The sequence below is a fragment of the Aedes aegypti genome, chromosome 3 (genome assembly GCF_002204515.2).
Source record: "Aedes aegypti strain LVP_AGWG chromosome 3, AaegL5.0 Primary Assembly, whole genome shotgun sequence".
In the NCBI taxonomy this organism is placed as follows: domain Eukaryota; kingdom Metazoa; phylum Arthropoda; class Insecta; order Diptera; family Culicidae; genus Aedes; species Aedes aegypti.
In genome coordinates, this window is record NC_035109.1 from 1,892,603 (window position 1) to 1,920,567 (window position 27,965).

General features: G+C 38.7%; 1 protein-coding gene across 1 annotated transcript; it reads left to right on the top strand.

The window, feature by feature from the left end:
• The first annotated feature begins 1,495 nt into the window (after positions 1 to 1,495).
• On the top strand, positions 1,496 to 26,633 carry LOC5568552 (cation-dependent mannose-6-phosphate receptor). The gene is made up of 5 exons (XM_001652330.2): positions 1,496 to 1,933; positions 1,999 to 2,114; positions 25,993 to 26,086; positions 26,147 to 26,359; positions 26,424 to 26,633. Exons 1-5 carry the CDS (start codon positions 1,646 to 1,648, stop codon positions 26,499 to 26,501), a joined length of 789 nt encoding a protein of 262 aa, XP_001652380.1. The 5' UTR covers positions 1,496 to 1,645; the 3' UTR covers positions 26,502 to 26,633.
• The last annotated feature ends 1,332 nt before the right edge of the window (positions 26,634 to 27,965 follow it).

Below are 27,965 nucleotides of genomic sequence, written 5' to 3' on the forward strand. Positions count from 1 at the left end.
GGTGTGCAGCCGTTTTCATTTGTGCCCATAGACGCCGGCCGACGCTGATGAGGCCTGTGAGTTGACGTCTTTGTTTACTCTAAAATGTGTTGAGGCCTTCTAGTTGTGGCTTGTTTTTTTCATCATCTTCAGATGTGGCCTTTTAAAAACAATCAAAATTGATGATGAAATAAGAAAATTGAAGTGTAGAAGAGTGTTAAGTGGTGAAGTAAAGTACATGGAGATTCCTACAGCAAGAGAAGATTCGTGCGGTCGATTAAATATGTGATTGATTGAACCCTTCGTCATCCATGAACATTATGTATGTGCTACGCGAGTTTGTCGTCGAGAAAATGTATGGAAATATTGGTTCAATTGAAATAATGTAGCAATTGAACGTTAATTTTCATGCAATTGAAACCAAATCGTGTTTTGTTGATAAGTTGTGAAGTACAGACAGGCTGACACAGGTATTATAAGGTAGTATGATACAAAATACATCAGTCTACAGGAACCCGATGGAAAATTTGATAATGTTCGCCGTTTAAACAACCTCTGTATAAAATAATACAAGGAGCAGTCGCTCTGTAGTATAACCTGCATCTACTTAGCGAATTTGGAACGTTTTTCGCAATCTACATTGAAATTTTGATGTTTGTTTAATAGGCCTCAACTCGGTTCCCGTCAGATATAGAAATGAGGCCTTTTAAGAAAAGGCCGCATTTGCGATGAATATCCTGGTTAGCGGAAAATGAGATGGGGCCTTTTAGAAAAATGTTATTTTTTCAACTTTTATGCATATATTTAAATGACTATTGTATGTTTTAGTAAGAATAGGCTCTTATACACTAAAATCAGCAGAAAACCGATTTGTTTACATTTTGGACTTGAGGCCTTTTCAATTGTTGGTCTTGAATTGAGGTATTTCGAACAATGGACCTTTGCACAAGTTCATTAATTTGACGTTTGAGCGGTGCCGAATTCACTGGTTTCCATGGTCACATAAATAACACGGCACCGCTAAAACGTCAAATAGTGAACCCGTGCATAGGTCCATATTGTAGTGTGCGTGTCATCTCGTGAGTCACCATAAGAAATCAAGGTGATCAATGACGTCACTATCCCAACGCTTTTCACTAACACATATCCATTGTCTCTTTTGTGTACCATCGTTCTGAGTCTCATTGAATTTGCCCGATTGGGACCACGTTTGACGGTTCAATTGGAACCTTTGGTTTCAGTATTCGCGCTTCTCTATTATAAACAAATTCTCTGACTCTGGCTACAGAGTACAATGAACCAGCTTTGGGGAAAATCACACGGTCTCCCGTGTCACCTTAATACCTTGAAATTGTTACCTGACAAGTCAACATGGCTGCCAAAATGAATGACGGCCTTAACCGTGCATCGGTTTTTGCTCGGGTAGCGAACTCGGTAACTCGAGGCACTCACTTGTCTGTTGGGGGGGTTGGGGGCACTCATTTTGGTGTGACAAAAAAAGCTCCCCATCTCTCAAATCCAATAACGAAAACAAAAACAAAAACGTACATCATCTCTTTTTTGATCGTTCGCATCGCATCGTCATTTTAGTCGAAATCATTCTAGTTATTTAGTGATAAAGATAGTGATTTACTTTCTTCGGAAACGCAACACGCAATGAGCAAAGATGACTAATCACTTGGTGGTAGCGTTATTCGGGATTTTCCTTCTAGCTTCCGGCAGTGGATGGCGATTAGCAGCGGCAGCATCCGGTCAATGCCGTCAGTTGAATCCGTGTCGGTGCGAGTACGAAAATGGCCAGGGAATCGACATCAGCCAGGTGCTCACCAAGGTGGAAAACTATCTGAACACGGCGGATCCGAAAACGCAGGACAAATACTACTTTCACCCGTGCCAGGACATCAAAGAACTCCCGAGCGAAGGCAAAAAGTGCAGTTCCGGGGACGGCTATTCGGTAATTCTTCTAAGCGTTATCTCTGTGGAATTGATCAAATAACGATAAGCGACTTTTGTTTTTAGCTGTGCAGGTTCAACAATGCAAGCCAAACGTATGAAAAGCTGGGGACAATTAAGGACAGCAGTTTCCACACGGACGGCGGAGGGCAACAGTTTTTGGTCTACAAAATGAATGCAAAGTAAGTTTTGAATAATAAGTATTTCAGAGCTGGTGGCAAGTCTTTTTTTAGGAACTAGGTATTTTAAAGTTTTCGAAAGTTTCTTTTATAATCAAAATGATTTTTAAAGTCATTTTTATTCGTTTTCTCTTTTAGCGATTTTTAGGCGATTATTTTTCAAGATTTCCCAGATTCCTCGAGAGAGAGCTTCACGAATTATTCCCCAGAGTTTTTTTTGTAATACTTTTAGATATCCCTCTAGAATTTTTTTCAGTGATTCGTCCAGAGATTTTTCTAAGATATAGGTTTAAGGTGGAATTTCTCCAGAATTTGCTTCGGAAAATTTTGTGGAAACTACCTCCAGTAAGACCGGAACAAATGTAAATTTTACTTTTATCACTTCGCCCTTCACGCTTGTATTGGCGTTGTCCCCCCGCATCATGGTTTGGCGTCTGAAGAGTCCTTAAGATTAGTGTTTGATCATTCAACCTTGACGCTTGCTCCTACGTGGGCGGGCGATGAGGGCAGGCTCAATGAAAAAGTGCTGCGGATCCTTAGGATGGTCAGGAGGAGAAATTCAGACCTATTATAGGGAAGTTCAGCGCTCACTCTCGTTGATTTCGACGCCTCCACGAATATGGTCATATGTAGTATCTACTTCCAGTCTCCCGTATCGGTACACCTGGAGATCACCTCAACAGACTGAATCGCAAATCGACCACGTTTTGATTGATGGAAGACACTTATCGGACATTATCGACGTCAGAACCTATCGCGGCGCAAACATTGGTTCGGACCACTACCTTGTGATCGTTAAAGTGCGCCAAAGACTTTCCGTTGTGAACAACGGTACCGACGCCCGCCACGGTACAGTCTGAAAAAGACTCTAGCTACCCGAAGTCACAACTGATCATCCCTCTTGAGGATTGATGAAGTAGTGTCAAAGCAGCTATTAACCCGTAGGCTACGGGGCTGACAACCAAAATTCAAATTGCTCGTATTTGAGCATAACTCCATATTTTTCAGTGAAATTTTGAGGATTGATTCACTAATATTTGTAGTTTCGTGAGTAAGGGGAAAGTATAGATTCAGAGTATTGTGGACAAAGTTATTCCAGCACATCTCTGGGTCAGGTAGGGTAAAAATCACATAAACTTCCTCTTAGAACTCATTTATCGTTTGGAAACGAAATGTTTTCATACAAAAAGTTAATAGACCCGTTATTTGTAATAAGTTATGATGCTGCAGGACATTAAGAAAAAATAAAATTAACCTAGAATAATGCTAAGGCCTCCAAAACATTCTGAAGTTTTGACCATAATCTACACAGGTTCATAAATTATTTTAAGCGAGTGATGTTCACTTTTAGTCGTTTACAGCACTCATTTAGCCTTAACAGACGTGTTCACAAATTTTGACAAGATATTGGATATTGGAAGTCATCCAAATTAACCTGGAGTTCAGGTCATTTTGATCTATCAAATCTACTACAGTTTATACTCACCCAATTCCATAAGGCTTTATATGACTCGGAAAATGTACTGCTATGAATATTGAACATCTTAAGGTCTTCAGAACATACTGAAGCTGTGGGCATTGATTTATTTATACAGCTTAACTCATTATTCGAAAAAAATGTTTATAATATATCCATACTTGATCACCAATCTCCGTTAAAGTTTTAAAAAATATCTCTGGTAGGGTCGATGTACCAATAGCCGCATAGCTAAGAACAAATATTCGTATAAAATCAAAAAATTACACTAGCGTCATTATTTTTACATCATCTGAAAGCTTTTTATCTTGGTTTTGTGGGAAAAATATGAAAACTACGAAAACTCATATGTTTGTATTTATTATCGCTTGTGCCACTATAGGAATACATGTGCCTATAGTAGCACTATTTCTAATTTCTGTTCCTATAGTAGCACTAGCGTCACGGCGTTGGCAAAATACTAATCAAAACCGTATTTTTGCAAAGCTTTTATATTTTTCCTTCAAAGTGTGGATCAAAAGCTTTCGTTTGATGTAAAAAAAGTTCGTAATTCATTAATTATTTCGTATAATAAAAAATAATTTCTCTCGGTAGTGCTACTATAGGAACAATAGGTTTACTATAGGCGCAAGGGAGCTCAAATTTTAAGCAAAACTAATTATTTCGATCATTTATTGAACAAAATCAAGCTGTGTATCAATAGTACTTAGATAAATAGCTCCTGACCTTCATGTCAAAAAATATTTTGAAAAGATTTATAGCAAAACGGCCGTAAAAAGCCACTAGTGCGACTATAGGGGACTGTCCACTAAGGGAACACTGACCCTACTGTTTGTCGCTTGTTTACAACATTTATTCTTACAGTTCCTCTAGAGCCATACTTCTCAACAGGGGGTCCGCGGACCGCCGACCGTGTAAAAAGCACGCAGAAACGGACACCTCACAGTGAGCTGTTTTTTCGCCGTTAAAAAGGTTGAGAAATAGTGCTCTAGAGACATCTGCAAAGCTTTTGAATTGACATACGGATATTCAAGGGTACTGACACGGAGTTCGATTCCAGGTTGCCGCAAAAACATTTTTGTTTTCGAATTTTGGTTTCATAAAACCGAATTTTAATAAATGGTTCCTATGTATTTCTATAATCCATTTGCCTGAGTGTACAGTTGTGTATGCGCACTAGAGTGATGCAAATTTTGAAATATTTGCTCCCCTATGCTTAAACGATTTATATTATGGTAAATAGCATCCTCCCAAAGTTTGAAGTGATTCGGAAGAAATTTGACTGTGCACACGCCATTTGAAGTTTATATGGAGATTACTATGAACAATGCAAATCTTTTGTGTTCAGCCCTCTATCTCTTCGTCATGATATTTTATGGAAAAGTGAACAAATTCTTCTAATGTGAAATCTTCCCAGCTACAACTTTGCCGAAGACCACTTTTTGATTGGACCTCAGGATAAATTGTTATTCATCATCATAAAGTTGGTTTGCATGTAGCATGCTTCACTAACTGTTCGGCAGGCAACAGTGGTGCTCCTGGCGGAAAGAATAGATCAAAGTAATCCAGGCTACTATGTTCTATAGCAAAAAAGCAGTGTTGCTCTGAAAGTAATTGAATGATCATCTCAGCATGATTTACACTTTGTAATAAAAAATAACAAATTATCCTTACGTCCCATCGAAATGTGGTCTTCGGCAAAGTTGTAGCTGGGAAGTTTTCACATGAGATGAGTGTGTTCACTTTTCCATATATTATTATGACGAGCAGTTAGAGGATTGAACACAAAAGATTTGCCTTTTCCATAGTAATTTCCATATAAACTTCAAATAGCGTGTGCACAACCAAATTTCTTCCGAATCACTTCAAATTTTGGGAGGATCATTTTCATCATAATTGACATCGTTCAAGCATAGGGGAGCAAAAACTTCAAAATTTGCATCAGTCTAATGCGCACCGAACATGAAGAGTGATTCAAATTTTCATAAGATGTTAGAATTTCGATTGATTTAGTTTTGCACTGACATGATCATTGAAGTAATGAGAACTATGAACATGTTTTTTTTTAATTTACTATTCGTGAGCGTTTTTATGTGCATTTTTTGTTCTGAGTCGGTAGTCATGCGGTAAGCGTTCGCGCTTGACAATCGAGTGATTCTTGGTGAGATTCTGGCCTGCTGCAAGTTTTTAACCATGACATAGTATTTTTTACTGTCTTAATCGTGTCATAGTTAAAGTTAATGCACTAAATACTTTGTAGATCTGGCTAATTGTACCCATTACTGAGCGATCATCTGTTCCGAAACGTCTCGTAAAAAATACGTCGTCAGAAAAAATACAAATTTTTTCTTGAATACACGCTACAACAAATTGACACAGTCGTCTTGTTTCCACCATATAATTTACAGGTAATGATGTGGTGAAAACAAGACGACTGTGTCAATTTGTTGTAGCGTGCACTGAAGAAAGAAATTGTATTTTTTTCTGGCTAGTTTTAGGTAGGCGTGTTAACCAACCAACCTCTGCTCCGATGTGGGGTATTTAGAGGCGCGGGCGAATATCAAATTAGTATTTGTGATAACATCAGCTTTGAAGTGGTAGTTGTGCAATGCCAACTTCGGCAAGCCGTAAGTTCACGAAGTAGCCGAAGTTGTCGTCACGTTGAGAAAGCTGCGAACAAAATTTTTCGCAGCCTTGTCGTCACTGTCAGCTGATCGTTTTGTTTACATCTTTTTCATGACTAATACAAGCAAACACATATTAAGAGCCGGACCTGTTATATATGACATTGCCTCTGTACGTTCCATGAATTCTGTTGATGCTGTGCGCCTTGTGTTGGTGATGTCTCGCTCTCTTTCACAGGACGGACAGTAAAAGCCAAGCTTTCAATAGTATGCATAGGCTCATTGTTCGGTGTATGTGACTCGCGGTCTGTGCCGACATATCGTTGAATTTGAAATAACTTTATAAGTTTTGAAAACTGTAACCGCAAATGAATTCAAGCGATGAAGAAAGTGTTGAGGATGATCTCGATGAGGTTTCAAACGACGCCACATTGTCGGGATCCGAATATTCTGAAAATATTGAGTTCAGTAGTGGATCGAGCACCGGAAATGGAAATGTGTTTTGTGGAAGAAATAATATTGAGTGGGTCAAGAAGCCAAAAGAAAACCATCAAATCAGTGAATTCGACAACAAAAACCACGGTTTGTCACAAGAGGCTCAAGATGCGACGAGTGCAAAGGATATCTTCAATTATTTTTTTTCGAAAAAACATAGATCAAATGGTCAAATATACGAATTTGCGAGCAAAAAGAATTTTACAACAACAAGGGATGAGTTGGAAAGTTGTATCCGGGGTAGAAATGGAGGCTTTCTTGGCCATTATAATCGCAGCTGGTAGACTGCACTAGCACAATCTTAATGTGTCACTTATGTGGGACAGTGATGATTTGTGGAGTGCACAGTTTTATGGTATGGTCATGTCACGGGAGCGATTTCAAGCAATCTACAACCATTGGCGATTTGATGACCGCAGTACAAGGCAGCGCAGGTTTGAAAAACCTAAGAATAAAATGGAGCCGATCAAATCCATTTACAGTGAATTTGTGGAACGTTGTATTCGGATGTATAATCCTGGAAAAAAATTGACAGTTGATGAGATACTTTGCGCATTTCGTGGTAAGTTATAAAAAAATTTCTGGATAAACATTAGAACAGGGCATATATATGTGTATATATATATAAGTTAAAAGTTACCACATCAGGGAAGTCTTTTTAAAAAAAATTAATATCACTACACAACTTAGAACTACACGAACAGACTGCCACGAACGGACTGCCGGTTTATTCAATCTTAAAACCCTAGCTGGCCTGCCTTCTTCCCTAAAACTGTTAACCTTGCACCTACTGACGATGGGCCTCCGGTCACGTTGTTCACTCTGGTCGGTTCCATCGGTCGTCCGTTGTCTCCGGTTTCATTCTTGAAGAATGTTGCTGACTTCGGTGTCTGCGTGCATGTCGGCGCTGGGTCCGTGGAAGCGCATGTTTTGCCAGTCAAGTGTGATGGCGAAGATCCGCGCTTAACTTATATATATATATATATATATATATATATATATATATATATATATATATATATATATATATATATATATATATATATGTATGTATAAAAACATCAATGTTTATGAAAAAGGCTCAAGAGCCCTTGTTATGCTTATTCATTGGGGAGAAATGCTTTTCAACAATCATTTTGACAAGATTTTGATTCTGATCATGTCCCTGTTACATTTCAAATATCGCATGAAGCGATTCTCAATCCTATCAGCTCCACTTTCAATTACAGGGTGTCTACTACCTGGAAAAACCTGGAAAACCTGGAATTCTCAGGGAATTTTATTCAACCTGGAAAAACCTGGAATTCTCAGGGAATTTCGGCTACACTCAGGGAAATTATTTTGAAACAGTAATAGATAGTAGAATATGTAAGTTCTGTGTCAAAAAATGTCCTCAACCATAAATTTTGTCGGCTGCGCCGCTATCAAAACGCTAGTTGACATGTTCAGTCATTTTAACGATTTCTAATTAATCAGTATAAAACATGTTTAGACAAGGACTTAAGGTTGCCAAATTAGTAAAGGCAAGTACAGTTTCAGTTGGGTGTCGTTCATGAGCAGTTGATAAGTTGAAAACTTGAAAAAAAAAATACAAAATGGTTTTTTTTGGATATTATACAAAATAAATAAGCACCTGGTGCAAAATTCTAGAGGCTCCAGAGAAACCTACAAAACCTATTAGGCGACTATTCCACAAGTTCTTAATGATATTTTTCTCAGATCTTCAGACTGCTTCAGGATTCCTAGTAATTTCTCCAATGATTCCTTTTTGAATACCTTCATAAATTTCTTCAGGGATGCTACCTGCGATCTTTCAATGGATGATTAGAGGAATTTCTTTAGGATTTGGTCCAAAAATCTTAGAGCGCTCTAACGCTTCCACAAAAGTTTATTCGTTTCGACACTTTTCCACAAAAACCTACAATAATTCCTAAGCCGATTTTTTCATTTATTCCAGGCATTTTCATAAGGATTTTTTCAAATATTTATTCTCGATTACTTTCAGGAATTGCTCAAAAATTCTTCAGGCATTATTCGATGATGTCTATTATAAACTTTTCAAAGAACTCCTCGATATTTTTTTTTCTTGGATTTCTCATTAAGTTCCTCCAGATGTTTTTCTTGGAATGTCTCCAGCATATCATCAAAATATTGTTGCTGTGGTTCAAACATTTCTCTGATATTTTTCTGTAAAATTTTACAATCTCCATAGATTTTTTAAAACTTTATTCAAGGTTCAGGGATTCGAACCAACTACTTCAATTATTTTCTTCAAAACGTCTTGTAGATCATTATTTGGAGATAATATTTGTTTATATTTTAAGAAGGTTTCTTTTTCCTTGACACGAATGCACCCTTCTGGTGTAAAGTGTCATTAATGAAAAAAATCAAATATTTAGGAGGTCTTTCATACATCCTCGAAGGAATTCAAGAAAGTCGTACTTAGAACTCAGACAAAATTACTCCATGATTTTCTTTCGAAATTCATTTTTTTTTTCAAAACAATCTAAAAATTTTGCTTGAAATTTGGATAAATGACTAGAAAATATATAAAGATTTCAATGAAAATTCTTCAAATAGAAAAATGGAGGAATTACTGTATGAGTTTGTGAAGATACTCTAAACGGAAATGAGAAATTAGAAAAAATCCAGATTGGATTAATGAAGGTATAAAACATTTTTTTCGGAAGAATTATTTTTTTAAACTCTCATCTCGTGCTTCCTGTTAGGTATCTCTTATTATTCACAATATATGTATAGTCTCTTTTTTAGACACTTCTAGGTGTCTAATGTAATTATTTCTAATACGATCATACTATCAGTCTTGATTTCCCCAAAGAAAAAAAAAGCAAAACGCTCTCCAGAAAAAAATATTGTGCGTACGTCAATGAAGTCCATACATCTGAATCACATTTTAAGAGAAAGATTATGAGTAAGGCCCTTTCAGATCACTGGATAAACATTCTTGATTTTCGTGGTAAACAACAAAAATAATCTTTTTTTTTTCTAGATAATTTTATTTTCGAACATACCTTTCATTTGAAAAAAAAAAAAGGTTTTTAATCGTCTTTAATTAACTATTCGTATGTTTTGGGGAATTTCTTTAACCCAGATTTTTTTTTAAACCTGGAAAACCTGGAAAACTCAGGGAATTTCATTTCTGTAAATGAGTAGACACCCTGAATTATTTACGAGCCGACTGGAATATATATGAAACGTATGTTGACTCTAATCTTGATGTTAACATTTCTTTAGAAACTAAAATTGATATTGACAATGCTCTTGAAACTTTAACAAATTCCATTGTTGAAGCCAGGAACATTGCAATTCCAAAATGTGGAGTAAAATTTGAATCCGTGATTATAGACGATGATCTTAAACTTTTGATCCGTCTTAAAAACGTGAGGAGAAGGCAATTTCAACGCACTCGTGATCCTGCTATGAAAATTATATGGCAGGATTTGCAGAAAGAAATCAAGAAACGTTTTGCAGATTTAAGAAACAAAAATTTTGAAAATAAAATTTCTCAATTGGACCCCGGCTCTAAGCCCTTTTGGAAATTATCTAAAATCTTGAAAAAACCTCAGAAGCCTATACCGGCATTGAAAGAGGAAAACAAATTATTACTAACTAATTGCGAAAAAGCTCAAAAACTTGCTATGCAGTTTGAAAGTGCGCACAATTTTAATTTAGGACTCACTAGTCCAATTGAAAATCAAGTTACTCAGGACTTCGAAAATATTCTCAATCAAGAGAACGTTTTCGAAATTGCCTGCGAGACTGATTTGGAAGAAGTGAGAACTATTATTAAAAAATTCAAAAATATGAAAGCTCCTGGCGATGATGGAATTTTCTACATCCTCATCAAGAAACTTCCAGAAAGTAGGTTATCATTTTTAGTTGATATATTTAACAAATGTTTTCAATTAGCATATTTTCCTGACAAATGGAAAAATGCTAAGGTTGTTCCAATTTTAAAACCAGACAAAAATCCTGCAGAAGCTTCTAGCTATCGTCCAATCAGTTTGCTTTCCTCCATTAGTAAACTTTTTGAAAAGGTTATTTTGAACAGAATGATGGCCCACATCAACGAAAATTCAATTTTTGCCAATGAACAGATCGGATTGCGCCATGGACATTCGACCACTCATCAACTTTTACGTGTAACAAATTTGATCCGTTACAACAAATCTGAAGGCTACTCTACTGGTCTTGCTCTTCTAAAAAAGAAAAAGCATTCGACAGTGTTTGGCATGAAGGGTTGATTGTAAAATTGAAAAACTTTAATTTTCCAACATACATTGTTAGAATAATTCAAAGTTATCTGTCAAATCGTACATTTCAGGTTAATTATCAGAACTCCAGATCTGAAAGACTTCCTGTAAGAGCTGGTGTTCCTCAAGGCAGCATTTTGGGACCAATATTATACAATATTTTCACATCTGACTTACCTGAGTTACCTCAGGGATGTCAAAAATCTTTGTTTGCGGATGACACAGGCCTCTCCGCCAAAGGTCGAAGCCTGCGTGTCATCTGTAGTCGATTGCAAAAAAGTTTGGATATTTTTTCTTCATACTTGCAAAAGTGGAAGATTTCTCCTAATGCTTCCAAAACTCAACTAATAATATTCCCACATAAACCAAAAGCTCTTTATTTGAAACCTTCAAGTAGACATGTTGTCACGATGAGAGGGGTTCCAATAAATTGGTCAGATGAAGTTGAGTATCTAGGGCTCATGCTAGATAAGAATTTAACTTTCAAAAATCACATTGAGGGCATTCAAGCCAAATGTAACAAATATGTAAAATGTCTCTATCCCCTTATTAATAGAAAATCAAAATTTTGTCTTAAGAACAAGCTTTTGATATTCAAACAAATTTTCAGGCCAGCCATGTTGTATGCTGTACCAATATGGACTAGCTGTTGTAATACCAGGAAGAAAGCTCTGCAGAGAATTCAAAATAAAATTTTGAAAATGATTCTGAGGCTTCCTCCCTGGTATAGTACCAATGAGTTACATAGGATATCCAATGTTGAAACATTGGAACAAATGTCAAATACAATCATTAATAATTTCATGCAAAAATCGTTACAATCTTCTATTGCCACGATTATTGCGTTATATGTTTAGGTTAAGTTAGGTTAAGTATATTAAAAACGTTTTTTTTTCTCTTATAAGCAGGTGAAATCAACTCACCTGTAAAAAAACTGAACTGCTACGGCAAATGAAATGTAATATGTTGTTAACAAAATATTTGTTTTACCAAATTAGGATGATAGTGTGGTCTAATAACACAGAACACCTAGATATAAGAAATAATGAATGTAATGTTTGGAATGATACTAATAAAGAAATAAAAAAAAAAATCATTTTGACAACAATCAAACACACATATGTAACCCTCATTTTTTGTACAGCAAAATAACGGTCCACAAGTGGCGCTCATATCGTTAATATTCGCGTGACTATGTTCAAAATTAACAAATATTCTAGACGTTACGTCTTTTTTTCTAAGGCGATACGCTAGCTTAGAGCTAATAAGAACTCTAACTCCTCCTAATCAATTTCGCCTTGAATTTCAAGCAAAATTGGTAATGATATATTTTTATTTTTATTTACATTATTAGGACATGTACTATTTCGTGGATATATGCCATCAAAGCCAGGAAAGTATGGGATCAAAGTTTGGTGTTGCGCTTGCATTGATTGCCAGTATATCTCGAACTTCCAAGTATACACTGGAAAAAATCAGAAAAACCTAAGCAAGGACTAGGAAGACGAGTAGTGAATGATTTGGTGGAACCATTTACAAATAAGTGGAGAGAGGTTACAACCAATATTTTTTTTACATCCCTTGATTTGGCAAACGACTTATGGAAGAAAAGAACGATGCTTACTGGGACAATGAGAAATAATAGAAAAGAGCTTCCTCCGGAAACAGTAAAAGGCCGAGAGCCCAATTCGATATTGGAAGGAACCCATGGTGTATGCAGTTTAACATATGTTGATGAAAAGAAGAAGAAGCCAGTGGTCATACTTACCACCAACCAAATCCAGATGAAGGAACAAGATAAGAAGCCCGCTGTAGTTCTTCATTATAATTCTATCAAGGGAGCAGTGGACACAGGCGATTTTATTTCAAGGTCCACAAATTGCGTAAGAAAAACTCAAGTTTAAACGAAAAAAATTGCAATGGAATTCTTGAGTATTGCTTGCTTAAATGCCAGTTGCATATTCCGTCGTAAATATCCTCAGTATCACAAGTGGAATTCCTAATGGCGATCACTATTCCTTAAAGACTTATGTAGTAAGCTAGTAGCACAGCAAGTCGAAGAAAGGTTGTTGGAAAGATTCTTGATGGCAAAACTGAAGGCTAACATGGAATCATTTTTGAAGAAACCGATTCAAGAGTATTACTCAGAATTGAAGAACAATTTTCTTCCTGTTTGCAGCGAAAGATTACATATAATTGCTCAATTTGCATCAACATTTTTGCAGTAATCATGTTTCGAATGCAATAGTGGCAATTTGCAAAAAAATGTAATACAAAACAACATACCGTGTTAACTCTGCTGACCCCTAGTATCAAACGAAAAAGGTGTGAATGCCTTAAATCTGACATAAAAACCAGGATTAAATGTGCTGCGTGTCAATTATTTGTATGTACAAAATGTAGCAAAGATGAACCTGTATTAATCTGTGGAACATGTAAAATGTGATTTAGCTGATAAATTCAAACTAAAACTTGAAGATATCGTTATTTTACAGAATAAAGATTCACTTCACTGTTATAATAGGTTACAATTATTATTGAACAGGAAATGGAAAAAATACTTTGAGAAGTTGATTACCATTAAAAATATAATTTATATATTCTATGTCTGGCATATTCTGTATTATAAACAAAAGCTAATTCAGTCAAGACTACGTTCACTTTATAAGACTGTTAAGGCGTGATGGATAATAAAGTTGTATCTATTTGTTTGTGCTATTAGATTGAAAAAATACAACATTATGTCAAGAAAAAGATCCAGGAAGAAGTGGAAACCTTTGAATATCCGAATGAAGGTGTCCAACGCTAAACGCGCATTTATTCAACAAAACCAAGCTTAGGGTTTCGTTCAAATATAGTACAAAATACATTGATTCAAGGATGTGTTGTTCTACGCAAACAATATTCTTCAAAATAGTTTCATTTTCTTCGAATATACAATCTTGATTGGACCATAATTTCTCAATGTTTTGACAGTTTCCGTTATTAGGTGCTATCCGGTACAAGGGGATCTTCCCCTATTAGTACTTGCCACACAATGAACGAATGCAAAATAAATCAATAGGCAAAGAAAGATCCCAGTAAATAACTGTGAAAGTTCTCATAGCAACACTAAGCTGAGAAACAGGTTCTGTCACTATTGGGACGTAACGCCAGAAAGAAGAATAAACATCCTAATCACATTTCAAAAGCTTTGCAGATGTCCTTAGATATTCAGCGATATCAGATGTTGAAAACGAGTGGTGAACAGTACCAGTAGATCCAGTAGATATTGTAAATCTTATCAACAAGGTGGTTTAAAGTGCATAGGGGCTGTCCATTAACCACGTGGCCATTTTTTCAAGGGATACCAGCCCCCCCTCTCACCCTCGTGATTATTTGTCCATACAAAAATTTCAAAATATGTATGGACCGTGGTCATCGGCCAAACCCCCCCTCACCCCATAAATGTCCACGTGGCTTATGGACGTCCCCATAGATCAATCAACAAGCTCGGAAACATTTGTATAAACTTTAACGAAGATATGCTCACAACTTCAGTATGTTCTGAAGACCTTAAGATGTTCAATATTCATAGCAGTACACCCAGTTGATGTTACTCCTCAATGAGGTCCGAATACGCCTGCTTCAGCTGTGGATTAGCGTTCAGGCGCCTTTCCAAAGCGAGAACACGACGAGTGACAATTTCTCTAGAATCGCCCAGAGTTGAGAGAACTGCTGATCTTTTCGGAAGCTGGACAACAAATCGTCCTGTTTGATCCTGAACGGTGGTAGCAGAAAAATGTGCCTCACACCAAGTTTCTTCGCCGAAAAGTTTGCTATTGGATTGACATGATTCAAGCTCCCAAAAGCGTGCCAATTGATCTTCGAGGGAAGTGATGCTGCAGATGTGGACAAAGCCGATTTTAGGCGAAGGAGATGAACCAACTTTGCCCGACACAACCCATCCGACCACGGTTACAATCATCAATGGATGTATTTGCGGTGGGGAAATGAAAATTTTCAGAAATATTTGTTTTGCTCACGTTTTTTGCGTGGTGTTCATTTTACCACCAACCGATGTTCATTTTACCCACATAGTGCAGGTAAAATGAACATTTGCATCGCTTTTTGATAGCGATGAAAATATGTGAAAATTTAGCTGTTTTAGTCTGAATCCATGTCGCTGCCTATTTTTGATGTTGTGCAATAGAACCATACAAATTCCTCGTTTTTCTATCAGAAACAAGATGATTTCCTCACGAAATTCACGCGCGCAAGGAGGACCAACTTTTATGTTCGGATTTGCGACTAAAGCTAAGTATGCTGTTTCGCTCAAGAAAAGTAAAGAAATTCTTTGACTGAAAGGGTCAAGAAATTTCCTACAGAGAGCCCCCTTTGAAGTGACATTTCTTCTCAACTGCGTACTGCGATTAGAAAAAAGTGATTTTCTTGACCATTTCTTGGGAGAAATTTTCCACGCATCGAGATAGGCGATTCCTTTTCTTGTCAGTAGCAAACCGGCCTTAACACTTAACGCGGCGAACTGGGGTTTGAACTTAACTTTCGATTTATTGGCTCACTGTTTTATTTTTACGGAATAACATGGTAGATAGTTCTTGGTTTGTGGTTTATATTGCTGTTTGCGTTTGACGTGCAAATCTTGTTGAAATGCGTTCCAAATGCGGTAACACAAGCTAATCAAAGGACACTTAGCAACCGTGATCCATATCACCGCCAACCTAGCAAAGAAAAGCTATCTTTGACTTCGCCTTAAGCTAAGTATGCTGTTCCGCTCAAGAAAAGTAAAAATTTATGCCCAAGAAATGGTCGAGAAATTTCCTACAGTGAGCGCCATTTGAATTGACATTTCTTTTCAACTGCGTACTGCGATCAAAGAAAAATGCTTTCTGTTGAAGTGCATACTTCGCTTTACTTGTGAAAAATCTTACCGCGTTTGGTGTTCCCGCATTTCTCGCACAACCTGTGATCTCGCCCTAAAAGCCATTGGTAACCGAGTGTGTAGCTCCTTGTTTCAAAACAAATGAATGGACCAGGATGGAAACTTTCACCACTGGGAGATAGAAGAGGATCTCCTCTTCATCGTAGCATTGTTAAATAACGTGTAAATCCATTCGTTTACTCGGAAACAACAAGCTACACACTCGGTTATTAATGGCTTTTAGGGCGAGATCACAAGTTATGCGAGATTTGATATTTGCATTTCAAATGCACACAGCAATATTTGACTAACTCTAACAGATTTCTGGCTATATATAGGGTACACACTTAGAATTAAATGCCGAAGCTCGGCTTTCTGAAACCGAGACTGCTCGGCTCGGCTTTCTGAAACAGCCGACCGCTCGGCATTGATCTCGGTTTACTAGTTGAAACTGATAAACTCGGTTTGCGTTTAAATATTCAATTACTGATATAAACTGACAATCTCGGTATTTTCAAAACTGAAATGTCAGCAAAAAATCAAAACAATCTTTTCTTAGTTACTGTAAGTATCCTAGCATATTATTCGTCTTCGGTAATTCAGAAGAATGTTGTTTGTTAATATGTCATTTCATATTCTTGAAACGATGCATCTACACACTTAGATTTTTTTCACGAGCTCGGCTGTGCGAATCTCGGTTTCCCGATTTTAACCGAGACTCAGCTAACAATTTTCCGGTTGCTTAGCAACGAAGCCCGATTTACTGTTACTCCAGGGTGTCTACTACTTGGAAAAACCTGGAAAACCTGGAATTATCAGGGAATTTTATCCAACCTGGAAAAAACCTGGAATTCTCAGGGAATTTCGATCACAATCAGGGATGTTGGGGCAGTAAATCATGATATAATTTGTTCACGATTAAGGTTTTTTATGCGTCAAAACCCAGAGCTACCATCATTTGCCAGAAAAATATATTTAATCGAAAAAAAAATCGGATGCGCCGCTATTTAAGCTATTCAGTGAGGCTCCTTCTGAGTATGAAATTTTATCAACTTACCAAAGAAATTTTGTTTTTGTCAATATCCCCATACTTTATCGGTAAAGAATTAACATATTTAGGGCTGGTAGCAAGGTCCTTTTTAGAGACCATTTTTATGCAGATCTTCAATTTTTTTTTGATAAAAGATCTATGGAGCCTCTATTTTAATGGTTTCTTAAGTTACTTTTTTCCTTACCTTAAGTGCAGATAATTATTATGCAAAATGTCTTCTCACATTTCTCGAGAACAGCTTCAGGAATTATCCTAGTGGTTTCTTCAGAGGTTCTATCTGGAATAATAATATCCGGAACTAATATAGAGATCTCTCTAGAAATCCGTCAAGAAATTCATCTACCAATTCTTTCAGCAATTTTTCAATCGATGCTTACAGGATTTTTTCCAGAATTTGCTTCAGGAAATCCTTGAGCACTTCAACGTTACTACTTCCAGTAATTTTCTCAGAGATTACTTTGAATAATTTTCCAAAGACTTTCCTAGGACTTCCTCCAGATATTTTTTCACTTAAGTTTTAACTTTTTTCAATTGTAACTCTAAGATCTTAACATTTCCACTTCTTTCAAGAAAACCCGCAAAGGTTAATTCCAGAGTTGTTGGTGAAATTCTGACGAAAAATTCTACGCCATTTCATCTACGGTTATTCCAAAGAATTGTTCCAAAAATACCTCGAGGGGTTATGCGAGTGAATCCATTAAGAACATTTCGAATAATTCCTTGACCTCCGAGCCTCTGTAGAATCAACCATTTCATCCAAGGATTTCTTCCAAACATTTTTCTATGAATTTCTAAAAAAATCCCAATTTAAAAGTTTATTTAAGATTTCACATCAGTTAACACTACAGCATTTTTTTTTAAAGAAATCGTCCGATCATTCCTACACAATTTTTTAGGATTTCGTCCTATGTTTTCCAGAAGTTCCTTCAAAGAGACATGATTCAGAGATTCAATTGATTTTTTTCCAATCACCTTAGCAATAATCTTGAAAATCTTCTGTGAGAGTGAGTCCTTCTTGAAATCCTTATTCATCAAGGATGACTTAAGAACATACACAAGTTTTAACAGAAGTTACCCTAAGATTTGCTTTGGGAATACGTCACGAATTATTTTTCAATAATTTCTCAGCGTCCTGGAAAATTCCATTAGCTGTTCTTTGGAGAAAAATATGGAAAACTCCTGGAAGAATGCTTCCATGAAGAAATCTGAACTTCCGTGAGAAATCTCCTAGTATTTTTGGAGGAATACTCAGAGAAATCTTATAGACAATCTCTGGAGTTATTCCTGAAGATATCCTTAGAAAAGTTTCTAGTTCAAATCTTGAAGAAATTCTGAAGTACAATCTTCTAGAAAATTCTGAGAAAACCTTAAAGACATCTGGATAAGTTACAGGAAGAATATTACAACATGGATTAAACGAGAATCTTGGAGGATGTTCTAGAAAAATCGATTGGAGAATCTATTTTGAAATAATCCTGGAGGACTAAAGGATTTCTTGGAAAATATCTGTAATAGTATATGAAGGAATTCCTGATGGAAGCCCTGAGGTATTTTTGTGGCATTTTTATTTTGAGATATCCAAAACATTTTTTATGAAGAATTCCTTAGGAAAATTCTTGGAGAGTTTTTTATTGGGAAATGATGATGATGATTATTTAGCCACCATCAGCGCAAGGATTACCTATGGCTGCAGAATCATACCGGGATGGTATGATCTACCTGATGGTTTGTTGTAGCAGGGCTAGTTAATATCTTTGAAGACCTTTGGAAGACAACACTAAGGCTGTTTTCTCATGACAAAAGGCTGGCGACCCCACGCACTTTCATCCAGTCAACAGTTCAATTAACTCCCTTAGGCTACCCCTCCCCAATACCCAATATATAGTAATATATCATATATAGTGTTATTAAAGTATCTTACCGTAAAATTATAGAAATAAAGAAATTAAAAATTATACTCAGCTTAATCCAAATAAACTCAAAAACAACGTCCGGGGAAGTATTTCAAGCTTGTAGCTTCGTGATTCCAACGTTTTGTCACCGGAAAAAGCTGCCCTTTCGAAATTTGTCATTTCGGTCTTGACGTCCCATGTTCTACCAGGTCAGCTTCGCCAACCTTCGCTCTAGCCGTCTTCATCTGCCTGAGCAAATCGTTGAACGCCAGCAGATGCGGTCTCATCGGTTCTCCTCCCGTCGGATTCAGTTCGATGAGCTGAGCTGCTTCTGAATCAGGTGTCGCATTACGATCGTATTAGTTGCAAACATCGCTTTGGGGGCTGTTCACATATCCTTTGACGGCGACTTCTTCTGGATGGCTTCTGAACATTCGTTGGCCACAAAACATACGTTGGGTGCTTTTGCTTTGCACCATTGACAATGCATTGCAATCCGAAAGCTTTCGTGTTTGAAATACGTTCCTCCGGTGAAACTGCGCCATTCGTGGTACGCAAAATCCTTTATTATAATGGGCTTCAAGTTCGAAGTACGTTCATATTCTTGAAGGTTTGGAATACTTAGTTGCCAGCCGAATGAAAATAGTACGCAAAAACGAGACAAATCGTGGCAGCTGGTTCGAAACACGTCCACTCGCGCCTGGAGAGTTTTTTTTTGGGAAATAATCACTAAATGAACACCTACAGAAAAATCTCTCAATTCAAGATATTTATCTATCCATCTAACATGAAGAAATTGTTTGTCGTTATGCCACGAGAAATTAAAAAAAAAGTTTTATAAATATTCTCAGAGAAATGTCCGGTGTTATCACACTCTTTTCTGCTGGTTCTTGTTAGGTTTCGTTTTATGTTTTGATTACAGTTTGATCTCTTTTCGGTTTCTATTTAGTCTCTTTTTTCAGAAAAAAGGTTTTTAAATTTCCTTTTTTCGAGATATTGAGCCGCTACCAGCCCTGCTCTATGTACATTCTTTAAAATAATTGGATTTAATTGGATTAAAGAAAAAGAACGATTCTCGAAATATAATCTGGAATTTGAACAACTTTAAATTTTGAATTACGTTACAATTATGATTAATTTAATTAATTCATCATTTATTTAAACAATCACATTTAAATGTTATACAGATTGGAAGCGATTAACCGGGTGCTTGATATCCGTGTTTACGGATTATTTGTATTAATTTAGATAGGAATCAAATATGTTGTAGATAACTTTTATAACAAAAAAAAAAAAAAAAAAAAACACAACCATTAACACGATTTAAGCAATTTAAGATAGTCTAAAGAATTTTGCTTGTTTGCAGGTTAAAATTGTATAATTACTTGCGGCGAATACATCGGTAAAATTTGTTTTATTTCAAAATATTGTTACTTAAACTACTTTCTAAAAGAAGTATACAGATGCACTTGAAAGTTTCGTTCAGTTCACGATGATGAACAGAGCTCTTACAAACGAAATAAAAGACACCATCAGTGGCAAATACAATTCATTTGAATAAAACTTAATAATACCTTCAGCATGCTTAAAAAATGTCTAGAAGTTATTAAATCTATTAAATCAAAAACATTTAAAATTTGTCATTAGTTTGTTTAAACCGTATAATATTAGAGTATTAGAGTATTTGAACCGGGAATTATTTTGTATAACCTGGAAAAACCTGGAAATATCAGGGAATTTAATTTCGGTGAACGAGTAGACACCCTGACTCGGCTTTTATTTGCTGAGATCCCTGGCAATTTGTTTGCCGACTTCTCGGCTGTGCGGATCTCGGTTAAAATTAGCCGAGATTCGGCATTCTAATTTAAGTGTGTATACTTTCGTATCTAATTGAATTGCCTGTTCCGGATGTAACAGAAAAAACAAGTTATTGCCGACTTTGAGTAATGAAATAAAAGCAAAAAATGTACTAACGATTAATTTTGTGCAAGGCGCTATAATTCCGTTTTAGAATTTTCCATGGTCTCGCTATAAAATCACAGAATGTTCACAATTTTGTATGATAAACATAAGACCGGTGAATGTTTACGTTAGCAAGCAAAACAATATGGCGGTTGAACAAAAAACTGAGAATCTCAGTAATCTTATTGATAAACCGATCTTTCGGCATTTTGGATAACTGAATTCGGTGAAAAGGTAGTAAACGTTGGTGCTCGGCATGCGGAGATGCCGATATACGGTTTTAAAAACCAAGTTAACCGAGATATCAGTTTTATAGATTCCCGAAAGTCGGTTACGATTAGTTTTTAGCTGATTTATCAGCAAACAGTCTAGATGCCGAGAGAATTCAGCAATTTGAAATGCAGAGCTCGCGAATATTTTTTTAGTGTGTATAGGATCAGTACAGAGACTGTGTGTAGGGAAACGAGACTCGCCGAATCTTTTAGGCCTTTTCGGACGATCCTGATCTAGCTCATCAGCAGATAAGAGTGATAAGGTGAGGTAAAAATCACATAGGTGAGAAAGGGTTGAACATGGTTTCAATTGAGTGACCGATAGGGTGATTCAATATAATTAATACCTAACAGACATTTTGCAGAAATTATTGATGAAATCCGAGAAGTATTTCTCAATGAAAACTTAAAGTAATCTCTGATCAAACTTCTGTAAATTCTAAAGAAGTAATCGATTAACTTCTGTAGGGATCTCTAGAAACACTTTTGGACTCGTGTAAATATCTTGGACGGATTTCCTTTGTAAATAGCTAAGTAAATATTGATAATAACTTCTGCATTTACTGCTGTGAAGGCCTAAATGAATTTTTAAAGAATGCATTGAGAAATTACTCTACAATTGTTTGTAGGAACTGCGGGAGTAATCCTTGTATAAAATGCTTGAGAAATTCTTAGAGAATTTTCTGGAGGAACTTCTAGAGGAATCCCAAGTTGAAGTTTTTGGAAAATTCATTGAAGAAGTTCTTTGAATGCACACTAAAAAATTGGAGCAATTGCTGGGAAACCCGTAGTTCAATTCATATGAAAATGCCAACAAGAATGATTGAAAAAGACGGTGTGAAAATTCTTCTTCAACTGGAGAAATCGGTGGAATGATTAGTGGGAAAATATATGTAGGAAATTCTGGCATAATCTCTGAGAAAGTTTTCAGAGTAGTTCCTTTGGAAATTACTCGAGGTTAAAGCATTGAAGTATTCCAAGATTTCTTGAGAGCAAATTTGCCGCCGTCAGAACAACTACGGTGTTTTTCTTAAGGTTGAGCGAGGTTTTTCACTAGTATTATAAATAACAGATCAGCGCGAGGATCAAGTACTTACCTTACCAGTCAGGCTAAGGCCTGGGTGGCCTCTGCTGTACGTAGGAGACGTCTCCATTCGACTCGGTCCATGGCTGCCCGTTGCCAGCCACGCATTCTGCGAAGGGTCCGCAGATCGTCCTCAACTTGATCGACCCATCTTGCTCGCTGCGCACCACGTCGTCTTGTGCCGGTCGGATTGTTTTCGAGAACCATTTTCACCGGGTTGGTATCCGACATTCTGGTGACATGCCCGGCCCACCGCAGCCTCCCAATTTTTGCGAGGTGGACAATGGTTGGTTCTCCCAGCAGCTGGTGCAATTCATGGTTCATCCGCCTTCTCCACGTTCCGTCTTCCATCTGCACTCCGCCGTAGATGGTCCGCAACACCTTCCGTTCGAAAACACCAAGGGCGCGTTGATCCTCTGCACGTAGGGTCCATGTTTCGTGCCCATAGAGGAGTACCGGTCTAATCAGCGTCTTGTAGATGGTCAACTTCGTGCGATGGCGAACTTTGCTCGATCGGAGCGTTCTGCGGAGTCCAAAGTAGGCACGATTTCCAGCAACGATGCGTCTCTGGATTTCTCTGCTGGTGTCGTTGTCGGCGGTCACCAGTGAGCCCAAGTACACGAATTCTTCGACAACCTCGATTTCATCACCGTCAATATGAACTCGAGGTGGGGGGCGTGCCGTGTCTTCTCTTGAGCCCCTCGCTATCATGTACTTCGTCTTTGACACATTGATGTTCAGTCCGATTCGCCTAGCTTCAGCCCTTAGTCGGATGTACGTATCCGCCATCGTCTCAAAGTTCCGTGCTACGATATCAATGTCGTCGGCGAAACCAAGTAACTGAACGGACTTTCTGAAAATCGTGCCACTCGTGTCTATCCCCGCTCTTCTTATCACACCCTCTAAAGCAATGTTGAACAGTAAACACGAAAGGCCATCACCTTGCCGTAACCCTCTGCGAGATTCGAAGGGACTCGAGAGTGTCCCTGATACTCGGACTACGCACATCACTCGCTCCATCGTCGCCTTGATCAATCTTATCAGTTTGTCCGGGAAACCGTATTCGTGCATAATCTGCCATAGCTGTTCTCGATCGATTGTATCATAGGCCGATTTAAAATCGATGAATAAATGATGTGTGGGTACATTGTATTCGCGGCATTTCTGCAACACCTGGCGGATGGCGAATATCTGGTCCGTTGTTGCTCGTTCGCCCATAAATCCTGCCTGATATTGTCCAACGAATTCTCTAGCAATTGGTGATAGACGGCGGCATAGAATTTGGGAGAGTACCTTGTAGGCGGCGCTCAAAATTGTGATTGCACGATAATTGGCGCAATCCAACTTGTCGCCCTTTTTGTAGATGGGACACACGACACCTTCCATCCACTCCTCCGGCAATACTTCCTCCTCCCAAATCTTGGAAATAACCCAGTGCAGCGCTCTTGCCAGTGCATCACCACCGTATTTTAGCAACTCGCTAGGAAGTTGGTCCACTCCAGCGGCTTTGTTGTTTTTCAACCGTCTAATCTCCGTTTCTACCTCTTGGAGATCTGGAGGCGGAAGTCTTTCGTCGTCCGCGCGTGCTCCCAAAGTTATTTCCGTGCCACCTCCGCTACTGGCCACATCACCATTAAGGTGCTCATCGTAGTGCTGCCGCCACCTTTCGACCACCTCACGTTCGTTCGTGAGAAGATTTCCGTCAAAGTCTCTACACATGTCGGCTTGTGGCACAAAGCCTTTGCGCGAACGGTTAAGCTTCTCGTAGAACTTCCGTGTGTCTTTAGCGCGGAACAGCTCTTCCATCGCTTCGCGATCTCGTTCTTCTTGATGGCGCTTTTTTCTTCGGAAGATCGAGTTTTGTCTGTTCCGCGCCTGTTTATACCGTGCCTCGTTCGCTCTCGTGCGGTGTTGCAGCATTCTCGCCCATGCTGCATTCTTCTCATTCTTCAACTGCTCGCATTCGCCGTCGTACCAGTCATTTCTCTGATTCGGGGCCGCTGGACCTAGTGCTGCTGTTGCGGTGCTACCTATGGCGGATCTTATGTGCCTCCAGCCATCTTCAAGAGTGGCGGCGCCGAGCTGCTCTTCCGTTGGTAGGGCCACTTCCAACTGCTGCGCGTATTCTTGGGCTACTTCTGAGTCCCGTAGCCGCTCGATGTTAAGCCGCGGCGTTCGGCTTCGACGCGAGTTTGTCACCGTCGAAAGTTTTGAGCGCATGCATATAGCAACTAGGTAGTGATCCGAATCTATATTCGCACTGCGGTATGTGCGAACATTGGTAATGTCAGAGAAGAATTTTCCGTCGATTAGAACGTGATCGATTTGGTTCTCGGTTAGGTTATCGGGTGATCTCCAGGTGGTCTTATGGATATCTTTACGGGGGAAGAAGGTGCTTCGGACTACCATACCACGAGAGGCTGCAAAGTTGACGCATCGTTGGCCGTTGTCGTTAGATACGGCGTGCAGACTGTTCCGCCCGATCACCGGTCTGTACATCTCCTCTCGTCCTACCTGTGCGTTCATGTCGCCAACAACGATTTTCACGTCACGCGGCGAGCATCCGTCATAAATCTGCTCCAGCTGCGCGTAAAACGTCTCCTTCTCGTCGTCGGGTCTCCCTTCGTGTGGGCAGTGTACGTTGATGATGCTGTAGTTGAAGAAACGGCCTTTTATCCTCATCTTGCACATCCTTGCGTTGATCGGCTGCCACCCGATAACGCGTTGTCGCATCTTGCCCAACACTATGAAGCCAGTTCCTAGCTCATTTGTGGTGCCACAGCTTTGGTAGAAGGTAGCCGCTCGATGCCCGCTTTTCCACACCTTCTGTCCAGTCCAACAAAGTTCCTGCAGCGCTACGATATCGAAGTTACGGGGATGTAGTTCGTCATAGATTATCCTGTCGCAACCTGCGAAACCAAGTGACTTGCAGTTCCATGTTCCAAGTTTCCAATCGTAATCCTTATTTCGTCGCGTGGGTCTTTGCCGATTGTTCCGGGTCGTATTATCTCCTATGTTATTCGCAATAAGGTTTTTTACGGGTGGCTTATTGGGCCTACGCCAACACTCCTGTCTCGCCGGAGCGCCATCGTGCCAGCTCTGTTTAACGTCCCAACTAACACTAGGACGATCGCGCTGATGGGGCTACCACCTTGGATTTAGCTGTGCGCGATTCAGCATTTCTTGCTCAGCCGCTGGATACCAGAACAGACGCTGTTTGAGCCGCACCTCCTGGTGAACAGACGCTCGAGACGTACCTCCTCAATCTAGCTGATGTCAGAAGGACAACAGTGCCCAGGCTGCACTACCAGCTAAGTACGCAACCCTTAGCTGGCGGTCTTTGTCATCGTTTGACCCGTGGAAGCGTGAGGTAGGAACTTGTGAGGACCAGAGCTGTGTTGAACGCTCCTTCCTTGTTGTCGACTCACCGTTTTGCAGCCCATCAAGCAGCCCGAGGATCAAGTACATCCCTTGAAAAATCGCTGGAGTAACTTATGGGGAAATCGGTAAAATAATAGCCACAAAAAAAGATTTAGGGATATAACTAGATGAATTCTCGAACCTTTTCTTCGATAAATCTCAGAAGAAATTACTAAAGAACATGTGGAATAGTCGAGAAAGTGTCTATTAAGGTTTCTCTGGCGCTTCTAGAAGTTGGCACCACGATTCAATGCAAGGAAAAAAAAGTGACTTTAAAAAGCAACCTAATCAAGATACCGTTAGAGAATTACCATTAAAAATTGTGACTTTTCAGAGACTTGCAATAAAATAGTGATCAAGTCTCTAAATAATTCAATAAAGATTGATAACTATATTATTTGCATTTCAGAGTTACATCGATTCAACTCCTGTGCTTGAAACACGACCAATCTTACCTCTATGTTGATCTGGACAAAGCTCATCTAAGTGCTGGCAACGAAACCGTAATATATTTCAAATTATTTTTGCATTGAGATGATTTTCCATAAATTTGATACTTTCAGAGTCTGATCTTGTTCTCTCCCTACGCGTGTCCGATAACGATCGAAGAGATTAGCAAACCCAGCACGGGAGGAGTGCTGCTGATCCTATTCCTGATTGGCACCTTCACCTATTTCACGATCGGTTCCATTGTCCGTTTCATGTACTTAGGAGCTCGCGGTATCGAAGTCATACCGAACTTGGACTTCTGGAAGGATTTGCCAGGGCTTGTGCGGGTAAGCTTTTAAATGACAGTGTTTTGCCTTTCAGTAATCCAAGGGCATCATTGCTTGCTTACAGGACGGAGCTCGCTTCCTGCAGAATGGATGTCGTGTCGAGCGACGGCAACCGGATCCCGATTCGTACGATGCCATCTAGGGAACAGGGCGCGTGCACGGTTAGGCTGATTTATCCAACGGATCGCCATACGTCATCGAATCACAATAACTGAACTTTATTTTAAGCCAGTTCACCCAGCAGCTGTAATAGATCAAAAAGTCAGTAGGATAAGTTGCAACAAAGCCAAATCGTTATTTTCAGCTCCACTGTGGATCGTGTGTAAGCGGTTTTTCATACGTTTTAAGTGTCGCAGCTCAGTTCTCTGGGCTTGCAGATTGATATTGACTGGTAGAAATATGATTATGAAAAGTTAATAAAATGCTTTTTGTTAAAAATTAAGTTGTTATTCTTTTAACAAACGTAATTAATATTTTCTATTAGATTTCATCAGACTCCTGAATGAAATTCCAGGAATATTTGCCACAGGTAACCCATAGTAGTAGTTTGATGCCACAGGTTATACCTACACTCAGGCAAATTAATTAACGAATTTCATAAATTTTCCTTTATGAAGCATTGAAAAATCTATAAAAACCTGTTTCAGAAGGCTAATATGAATTTCATACCGTTGAAATGATAGCCATAATTGAGAAAATTATTATATATATTGAACTTTTACAAATTTCATTGCACGCCTTATAATTCCCATTGCCGTTGTTCGGAGCTGGTTCTCCGGATTCGTGATTCACTCGCGAAGTAAAGTGGATGTGGTTTTAGCACCGAAAACGAAAACGCGACGAATTTCTAGTGGTAGGTGATTTTTACTGCACTGGGGGTACTCGGACACTTATTACGAGCGATATGGGATCAGATGTGCACTGTTCAACTGGTTTTATTCAACTGATAGGAATTCTAACTGCCGATACTGGTGATCGGTAGTGCGAGTTACATAAGCTTTTCTACTCTGCTTTGCGAAGAGTAAGGACGTATTGAGAGTGAGTGTTTGAGATACATTAATTAGGGTAATTTCAAATATAGTGGCCTGTGCCCTAACATACCGCCCACCATTGAAATCTGGATTTCAATCCTATTACCTAACTATGAAAACTTAGCTTGCTAACATATCATTGAAGTATGATCAAAATACAATTCAAAGTTTAACTCAGCTGCAATATTTGACTACGACTCCTTGACCAACGGTTGTTGGATCCTCGATCGGAACTCGCACGTTGACCTACGGTTGAGTTGCCAAACTCCAGGGAACCTGTCAAAACGGTAGACTTCAGGTCGGGGCAGACAAAGTCCAGCAAAAATATAGGGATACTTAACTTGTGAGGGGACCTTCAGGTCCCCTCCCATCCGACGTCGCTTGTGTTGCTGGCACCTGGAACGTCTGGAACGCTGCCCCATCGTGGTCCGGTTGGTTGTCCGGGATAGGCAGGACGCAGACTCTAGCGATTGCCCTCTTGTAGATGCCGTCCTTAGTTTTGATGCTGACGACTCGGATGAGCCCATCGTGGCCGGGAAATACTTCAACAACGCGGCCGAAACGCCACTTCTGCG

What these genes read in the sequence shown, in the direction of transcription:
- LOC5568552 (XM_001652330.2), top strand. Translation starts at nt 1,646, where the DNA reads ATGACTAATCACTTGGTGGTAGCGTTATTCGGGATTTTCCTTCTAGCT. An exon ending in GTCTACAAAATGAATGCAAA is followed by an intron (nt 2,115 to 25,992) that starts GTAAGTTTTGAA and finishes TTTGCATTTCAG; the next exon opens with AGTTACATCGATTCAACTCC. An exon ending in TAAGTGCTGGCAACGAAACC is followed by an intron (nt 26,087 to 26,146) that starts GTAATATATTTC and finishes TGATACTTTCAG; the next exon opens with AGTCTGATCTTGTTCTCTCC.